The 9,964-nt window shown below is 36.1% G+C and overlaps 1 protein-coding gene across 1 annotated transcript; it reads left to right on the top strand.

Moving 5' to 3' along the window:
- Positions 1-205: 205 nt before the first annotated feature.
- On the top strand, positions 206-7,956 carry LOC145555723 (putative disease resistance RPP13-like protein 1). Its single transcript, XM_081617450.1, has 3 exons — positions 206-848; positions 1,689-5,934; positions 6,498-7,956. Exons 1-3 carry the CDS (start codon positions 489-491, stop codon positions 6,503-6,505), a joined length of 4,614 nt encoding a protein of 1,537 aa, XP_081473576.1. The 5' UTR covers positions 206-488; the 3' UTR covers positions 6,506-7,956.
- Positions 7,957-9,964: the final 2,008 nt, after the last annotated feature.

Here is a 9,964-nt window from a genome sequence, read left to right as displayed (position 1 = left end):
TTCTTTAATTTCATTTCGTTTTCTCCATTTATTATATTTAATCAATAAATTTATGAATTAAGTTGTTAAGAAATTTATTTTTTGGGGTTTGAGTGGGCAATTTTGAGTTGAAATCATGAAATAAATGAATAATACTACTGGTAACAAATTTGCATGTATATTGCTGAAATTTACCCATTCATCTTTAATTCAAAAGCACTTGAGAGAATGGATTTTAAGGATTTAGAGTTTGTTGATGATATTAGGAAATCGTACTCAATTTCTGGTGAGATTTTAGTGATGAAATTGCTACAGATTTTCCACAATAATAATTGATTTGTGAGTACACTTATCCATTCATTCATTCACACCAATAATTCATAAACTCATTTTTCCCTTCTTCCTACCCTTAAACCCCCAATAATTCACTTGTTTTTGCAAAAATCATTTTTTTTTTTTTTTTTGAAAACAAACACAAAATTGGAAAATAGTAGCTGATCTGATCAAGGATGGCCATAGGCGAGACGTTTCTGTCAGCGTTTCTACAGGTGCTGTTTGAGCAGCTGTTGACAACCGGAGGAACACAATTCTTGAAGTTGATTGGTGGTGTTGATTTGCCGAAAACAATCAAGAAATGGAAGATACAACTTACTAGGCTGGAAGCTCTTTTGGATGATGCTGAGCTGCAGCAATTTCACAGTAAACCTGTCAAGTTATGGCTCAATGACCTCCAAGATTTAGCTTACGACATCGAAGATATCTTGGATCATTTCGCAATTGAAGCCCAACGTTACCAGTTGAAACAGGCGGAGGAAGATCAAGCTAATGCAGTTGATGATCACTCAATCGCTGGGATTTTAAACAATATGGTTTGTACTGCTAAAATCTTACTTACTGACTTCTTAATGTCGTTATTTATTGACATAATGCTAGTTAGATGACAATGATTATTATTTATTACTTATTGTCATTGTTGTTGTTGTTGTAATTAGTCTTGTTACTCCGTATTGCTTCGTATTTTACTTACAAACTGATAAAACAAGTTCAACTGTGGGATAAATAGACATGACAAGCCTAACAATTGGAAAACAATCAATGTTTATAATTAATTACTTAGCACAATTAGAAAATGACCCAATCTGAACAACTCGATTGAATAATATCCTCTTGTACAATTGTATTTATATAAGATTTAGTGTTCTGTTCATTAAAAAGAATAAAGAAAATTTGTGTCTTGTACAATTCTTGGGGAGCGCTGCTAGGCAAAGGCATAAGTCTTCTTGTACAATTGTATATATATTAGATTAGTGTCTTGTTTATTAAAACCTAAAAACAATAAAGAAAAGTAGTGTCTTGTACCATTCTTGGAGAGAGCGGCTAGGCGAAGGTGTAAATCTTCTTGTACAATTTTATTTCTATTAGATTAGTGTCTTGTTTTTAAAAATCAATTAAGAAAAATAGTGCCTGTATAATTCTTGCGGAGCGACTAGGCAAAGGTAATAATAATAATAATAATAATAATAATAATAATAATAATAATAATAATAATAATAATAATAAGAATAATTAGTTGATGATGTTTAATTTTCAAATTTATAGAGGGAAAAAGATGGTTCTCAATAACTATTGATTTGCTAGTTAAAGTTAATAGAGGGAAAATTTAGTTTTCAATAACTATTGATATGCTAATTACTGAATTCATTGATTAGGCGCAAACCATTCGTGCAAGTAGTTCAAGAGCTGCAAATAGTCTCTCCACCTTGCTCAAAGCTATTGATCAAGACATTCAAGACAAGATTGATGACATTACAGAGCGCTTGCAAGATATACACGACCAGACACATAGTTTGACCCTCACTGCAGCACACATGTTGCAGCAGCAGATCCTCCAAACAGAATCTCTTCGAAGCCAGAGAGAATCCACTTCTTTGGTAGGCAAAGTTTTTGGAAGGGATGAGAAGAAAAAAGAGATAATTACACTGCTACTGAAACATGATCAGAGTGGTGAAGGTTATGTTGTGATTCCTATTGTTGGAACGGGTGGCATTGGGAAGACGACCCTTGCTCAGTATGTATACAACAATGAACAGAAGTATGTATACAGAGATGAGCAACTCTATGTATACAGCGATGAGCAGCAGAAGTGTAATTTTGATCTCAAGGCATGGGTGTGTGTCTCGGATGTGTTCGATGTTAAACGTGTCACAATAGATATAATTAACTCAACCTCCCAGAGCAATTTTGACTGTAGCAATTTGGATCAGGCACAAGTGAAACTGCAGAAAGTGCTAAAAGGCAAAAAATTCTTTATTGTTCTTGATGATATTTGGAGCGAAGAATATGATGATTGGTACAAGCTGCAGGAACCTTTCCGACACGGTGCAAAAGGAAGCAGAGTGATAATGACAACCAGAATTGAGAGTATTGCAATGATGATGGTTAATAATCCAACTCAACGCAATATCATCAAGTTAGAAAGTTTGTCAAACGATGATTGTTGGCTTATATTTCAGCAGCATGCAAATGTAGATTCTGACCTTGCTGAGATGCGGGATAATATCATAGAAAAAATCAATGGACTACCTTTGGCAGCAAAAGCTCTAGGAGGTCTTCTTAAAAGTATTCCGGACAAGAGCCAACGCCAAAAGATATTAGAGAGCAATGTTTGGGGTGAGAAAAGCAGTGTTTTACCAGTTTTAAGGCTGAGTTACCATCATATGCCATCTCATTTGAAGCGAGTTTTTGCTTACTGTTCAATATTTCCAAAAGACTACAAGTTCAAGGAGATGAAAATTGTCTTACTATGGATGGCTCAGGGCTTTATACCAGAAACCCAAATTGTAACAATGGAAGACATAGGCCACAAGTACTTCAACGATCTGGTATCAAGGTCACTATTTGAAAAAACTCCATATGGTGAAGGAGAGTTCATCATGCATGACCTCATCCATGATATGGCTCAATTGGCTGCATGTGGCATCTGTTATGTAATGGATGTTGTAGATACACAGAGAAATCTTGGAAGAACTCGCCATTTATTTATCACTGAGCATGTTCAAACATTGGGAAGTCAAATCATGATTCCTCAGTTGCGAACTTTTCTATGCAACTACTGTTTGATCATTGACAATTTGGACTTCATCCAAAGAATGCAATACGTACGCTCCCTATACCTAGTGTCAGAGAAAATTGAAGTTTTGCCAGATTGTATTGGTGATTTAAAACACTTGCGTTACCTAAGTCTCAAATTCAAAAGAATGAAAGTGTTGCCACAATCAATCGACAATCTTTGGAATCTCCAAACACTGTGCTTGGAAGGCTGTTATAAAGCTGTGAAGATTCCATGTATAGAATCGCTGGGAAAACTCCGTCATCTGAACATTGTTAATATCTCTGTAAAGGAGATGCCGCTTGGAATTGGGAAATTAACAAACTTGCAAACTTTGAATACATTTGTTTTGGTAGTTGGCGGTGGGTCCAGAGTAAGGGAGTTGGGGAAGTTGAATCAGCTCCATGGAAGATTATTAATCGTTTCCGGGCTAGAAAATGTGACTGAGGTTGAGGATGCAGAAGAAGCCCAATTTTGTAAAAAAAAGAATCTAGATGGGTTGAATTTGAAATGGGGTACTTGTACTAATGATGTTGATGACAAGACTAGGAGAGATGTGGTTGGGAAGTTGCGGCCTCACACTTCCATCAAAGAGTGTGAGTTGGTTGGGTACATGGGCTCGAGATTCCCAAGTTGGTTGGGAGATCCCTCTTTCATTAACATGGTGGACATAAAGTTGAAAAAGTGTCTCAAATGTGTATGCTTGCCTCCATTGGGGCAACTATGCTCGTTGAAGAGTCTGCTAGTTGAAGATATGGATGGTATTCAGGAGGTAGGTCTTGAATTTTATGGGAATTGGTCAACTCCTTTTTCATCTTTGAAGACTCTTCAATTTTCTCATATGAAATCCTGGGAGAAGTGGGTGCACCCAACTGACAACAAGGCGTTTCCTATCCTTGAAGAGCTTTCTATTAAAGATTGTCCGTCATTGCAAGGCGATATACCTCCTCATTTGCCTTCTCTTAGAATGCTGGATATTAAAGAATACATGCAACTACAATCCTTAGAATTGAAGATTTTGTCTTCCTCAACTTCTCGTCTTGATGTAATTGACTCAAGGTCTAGGGTAAGGGAGTTGGGGAAGTTGAATAATTTTTGTGGAACTTATATAGGTGATGTTGATGACAAGACTAAGAGAGATGTGGTTGAGAAGTTCCAGCCTTACACTTCCATCAAAGAGTTTAGGTTAGATGGGTACATTGGCTCGGCATTTCCAAGTTGGTTGGGAGATCCTTCTTTCAATAACATGGCTCATATAAGGCTGAATAATTGTGAAAAATGTGAATGGTTGGCCCCACTAGGGCAGCTACCCTCATTGAAGAGTCTAAGGATTGAACATATAAATGGTATTAAGGAGGTAGGTCTTGAATTTTATGGGCATTGCTCAACTCCATTTCCATCTTTGAAAACTCTACTTATATCTGGTTTGGAATTATGGGAGAAGTGGATGCACCCACCAGTTGCTATCAACAAGGCATTCCCTGTCCTTGAAGAGCTTTCCATTGATTATTGTCTGTCATTGAAAGGTAATCTACCTCCTCATTTGCCTTCTCTTAGAACGCTGGATATCAATGCATGTAGAAAACTGCAATCCTTGGAATTGAAGAATTCATCTTCCTCAGCTTCTCGTCTTGCATCACTCTCTGTTGAATACTGTGAGTCTATGGTCTCTATTGATCATATTCCCTTAACTCTACAACTGTTGAATATCAATTGTTGTGAAAAACTAGGGTCTGTAGAATTTGATGAACAACCTACAAATTTGTCTCCTAGAAGTGAAGACGGGAATACCCCAAAGAGTGAAGAAAACATAGGAGTTTTCCTAAAGGCTTCATTGGAACTTCCTCTTCTCACTAGTTTGAAAATAGAAAGTTGCCCAAGTCTAAGATCATTACAACAAAATCTACTTCTCCCGGCCTTACAAACACTTGAGTTATGGGATTGCAAGTCTATGGAAAGGCTTCCTGGTCAATTGCTCAATTTCACCTCCCTCGAACGATTATATATTCTTGAATGCCCCAAAATCCATAGCTTAGCGGAAGGTGGCTTACCCAGAAACTTGGTATTCCTTGAAATAGAAGAAGTGAATATAAAGCAGGCAGTAACAGAGTGGAAATTGCACCTCCTTCATTCACTTAAAGCTCTTACGCTTAAAAATGTAGGCAGCTCTGCAGACTCAGTAGATTGTATTCTGTGCCCACATCTTTCTCTGCCCTCTTCCTTGTGTCTCTTAGAAATCAGGGGTTTCCAATATTTGAGAATCATATCCAATGGGAACACCCTTCCGAACCTCACTCGTCTTGATGTTGTGGATTGCCCAAGGCTTGAATCATTGGTTAGCAATTTTACCTCGCTTACAGATTTAATAACTGAAAATTGCCCAAAATTCCACAACTTTCCAGAGGAAGGTTTACCCACGAACCTGCGGTCTCTTTCAATCTCTGATACCAACACAGACAAACCAATAAAAGAGTGGGGATTGCACCGTCTTACTTCCCTTCATTCTATTTCTCTTACACTTGTAAATGTAAGCAGCTCCTTAGATTGCATTAGCGATTCTGACCTTCCCTCTTCCCTGCGTACATTACATATAAAGGGATTCCAAAATCTGAAAACAATATGTTGTTCCACTCTTCCTGACTTGTCCTCTATCAATGTCCTCTCTTGCCCCCGATTCGAATCATTTGGTGACCATGGCCTTCCTCCAAGCATTAAATGCATTTATATTAAAGAGTGTGAGATGATACAACAACATTTGAGAAGTGATCCCAGTGGCTGTATACTTACAGAGAATGGAAGATTCTCGTTGCCTCTGTCTGGGAGTCAATTGAGCTCTGCCCACTCAAGTAAGTTTACTTAAATAATGTTTTACATACATCTTATATGTTTACATCAGCTTAAATTTTCATTGATACTTCTTCAAAAAAATAAAAAAGTTTTAATTGATACAAACAATCCTAACAATCAATGGACCTTCACTCAAGCAAAAAAAAACATTAAGTGATTTTGATTATATATGCCTTTTTTTTAATTATTATTATTTGACCATTTCAAGCTAGTTAAATATGCCTTTTTTTGTTGGCATCCTCAAACAGATGATTAGTATAGCATTGTAGAAAGATGCAGAAACATTTACATTATAACAATGCAAATAGTAGGTGGGAGGGAGAACTTGATCAATCAACTAGCTATAGAATAACTTTAGAGTGGGTTTATATTTCATGTCGTCGTGGAAAGTAATGGATATTGTAGTCACATACCTTTTCTGTGTTCAAGTTGATTGATACAAATCTACTTTTTTAGATGTTTTTCAGATGAGTTATAAAATAATAGGGAAATACAAAGTATTATTATTATGTTGGAACATATTATAGAATAAATGTGCTGTTCTGATATATTGTAATATCAGGTACATGACCTTCATATGCAGCTGTTTGCTCATGTTATGGCATTATGGTGCTAAGAAACTCTAGAAACTGAGAAGCCTAAAAGTAGTAATAGCATCTACAATTATAAGGTATTGGAAAAGCTTGCCTTTAGTTTCAATTTTAAGTTCAGATGTATTTTCAAGTGCTGCTGATTGTGATCTGAAAAACTATGTTACCTGATCACTTTTGAATCATGGCATGTGTTTACTATCTAGCTTTTTGGGTTATTTATTTTGGATGTCTCATCATTATCCATGTCTAAACTTTTATTGTTTAACTAATTCCTGTGTTCTTTCAATTCCACACTTCTATTGCTGAACTGGGTTTTGTCATTTTTCACTTTTGATTTAGAGAAAATAGAAGGGGTGCAACTAGTATGGAGGTAGTATAAATTAACTCAGGTAGCATGTTCTTCGATTTGATCAGCCAGAGAAATTAAGGATTTGTTATTAACTACTAGGTTAACTTCTTTTGGCAGTTGCAGAGTTATCATTAATGATGAAAACTCTGCCAATTTACTGTTTGATTAGTTGATCATTCCAAAGTTGTATGTTCTGATGTCAATTTCAAGTCACTCATAGCTTCTTAATTACACTATCCTTTCTTCTCTCTGTTGATAAAACTTCCTACGAAGTACTGCTTTTGTTTCCCACTTTAAGTGTTTTCTCCTCTCCTACTGTTTTTTCGACCTCCTAAAAACTTGTGAGTGGTTGAACGCCCACTGAAATTTTAATGTTCATTCATGTACCAAACTTAGTAGTACATCCCTATAACATGCTTGTTATTCACTTAGTTATTATCATGCATTTAACCTAACTCAGATCTTATATGAAGTATATGAATATGAATCACAAATTTCACTTTATTAGTGTCCATTAAATTCTTAATTAGGTAAATTCTTTCTCATCTGTTTACAAAAACTTCTGAGAGTTTTTATGTTCACTTGTTTATTACTCCGTATATGTCATGTTTTACCATGTGTTGATAGAATAATTGATTCTGTGGTGATCTAGCACTTTATTTTATTACTTGTTGGGACTAAAAGCAATGGCATATAATCTTTTGGCTAATAGCATTGCACTGCACGTACCTTCTTATATCAGATGACAAACATATTGGTTCTACCCTTGTATAGCTGCAGAAAGCCTCTCTAAGTTCAGATATTCATTCAAGGATTAATGTCATTACAGTTTTTGCAATATAATCTGATTACTGGCAAAGTGTTCTGGTTACGCTGCAGAGTGCAGACGTACCAAGTAGAAGCTTGTCAAAGCTAGAAAGTTTCAAAGTTGTTTGTTAGATTAAGCAACAGTTTGGCCAAGATACACTGCAAATTCTAGTCTTCTCTTTTTTTAGTAAATTATACTCATAGTCTGTTTTCAGTACCCTATAACCTGTGTTATTTTAGTGGTTTTTTTATGTACAAATTGTGGGATTTTTTTTTTTTTTTTTTTTTTTTTTTTTCCTTTTTTTTTTTTGTTGGTGTAGTTCTGTTAAGTTGGGTTTTCATTACAGATTCTAGTTTTTTCAGATTCATTAGTGAATCTACAGTCCATTGTTTTCTGAGATTCATGTACTACAGTTTCTTCTATCATTTTGCGCGTAGGGAATTACGGAGTATATTTGATAGGAATTGTTTATCAAATTTTGTTATGAAATTCCCTTTATTCTCAGTTACTCCATAGTTGACACACTTTTAGCTTTTTTCTAAGTAGTGGTCTCATTGATTCTAAATCACTCTCTCCGTTTTTTTTTTTAAATGCATCACTTTGATTTTAACACTATTCACATATCATGCTTGACTTAATTTTTTCACCTCTAAAAAATAAATAAATGTTATTACGAGTATATAATGTATCGTTAGATTAGTCATAAATACTTGTTTCATAATATAATTTTTTTTTATAATTTTACTAATAGACAATTAAAGATATTAATGGTCAAAGTTGTGTTTCGGTAAATGTATTAGTCAAACTTATGCAAATAAAAAAAAGGAGTACTTTCTTTCACACACGTGTCATATACCCTTAATTTAAAGGAAAAATTGCGGAAAATATTACAACCTTTGTCCCGTTCTTTTTTAATAATACAACCTTTTGATTAATTCTTAATAATATAACCTTTGGGGTTGTCAATTTTAAACAAGACAAAAAACTTGTAACCTTTAAAACCGGTTACCCATGACACGTGTCATCAGTTAATTGGTCTAAATATTAAATTAAATTTTTTTATTTAAATAATTAATTTAAGATTAAAAAAAAAGAGAGAAAAAAAAAACCACCTCTTCCACCATTCCACCACGGCAGCCCGCCCTTCCCCGGCGAACAAAAACCACCCTAATCCCATCAACCACCACGCCACCTCCTATCCCCTCCCCCTTCTCACGCTGACTCTGCCTCGCCGCATCCCTCCCCCTTTCTCTTTCCTCCATTGCACTCTACTCTCACTCCTCCATTGAAGCACCTTCTGAGCTTCGTCTCTTCCATTGAAGCACCTTCTAAGCTTTCTACCCTCCATTGAACCAGCAACATCACTCCTCCGCTGCCGACCGACCCAATTACCCCCTAACCCCGACCGACCCAATTACCCCATTTCCCCCCTGTCGATTTTCCCTTTCCCAACCACCACCAAAACGCGAACGACACAATGGAGGGGGGCGGTTTTCGAGCAACGAAAGGGGAGGGAGGTGGTTATCGGGATCTGGGAAAGTGAATGGGTGATTTTTGTGGTGTTTCAGGGGGTTTTTGTGGTGGCGGCTGCGCGGATTAGGGTGGTTGTTGTGGTGGTTGGGAAGGAAAGGGGGTTAAGGGGGTGGTCTGCATCGGGGTTAAGGGGGAAATGGTCTGCGTGTCGACGGTGAGGATGTGGCTGGGTGGTGGTGGTTGGGTTTTTTTTTTTTTTTTTATTTCTTTAATAATAATAATAATTTAATTTATTACTTATATTGAAAAACCAATAAAACAATGACACATGTCACGGTTACCTTCAAAAACAGGTTACCAACAGGTAATGTCTTGTTTAAAATTGACACCCCCCAAAGGTTATATTATTAAGAATTAATCAAAAGCTTGTATTATTAAAAAAGAACGGGACAAAGGTTGTATTATTTTCCGCAATTTTTCCTAATTTAAAAAACAATCAATTCCTTTTTTCCGCCAACAGTCTCCACCATGAAAAAAACGTGGTCGCGTTTGCGGTAACGGTCGCGTTGTCGTGGAAACGGCTTGTAACGGTTAAACGGATCGCGGATTTCGCGGCGTGAATTTTTTTTAAAAAAAATTGCACAACTAGAATTTTTGGCTTGTTAATTCACGTGCTTTGTATTTATAGCATATTATGCCCAAAACAATTACAAACATTAAAATTTCAATTTGGAGTAGAAAACCCAAGAGACGTTTTTTTTTTTTTATAAAAAGGGGTAGAGAGGGGTAGTTAATGGGTCACAGCT

The sequence above is a fragment of the Chenopodium album genome, chromosome 8, assembly GCF_948465745.1.
Source record: "Chenopodium album chromosome 8, dcCheAlbu1.1, whole genome shotgun sequence".
Classification (NCBI taxonomy): domain Eukaryota; kingdom Viridiplantae; phylum Streptophyta; class Magnoliopsida; order Caryophyllales; family Amaranthaceae; genus Chenopodium; species Chenopodium album.
This window is presented reverse-complemented; position numbering and strand designations above follow the sequence as displayed.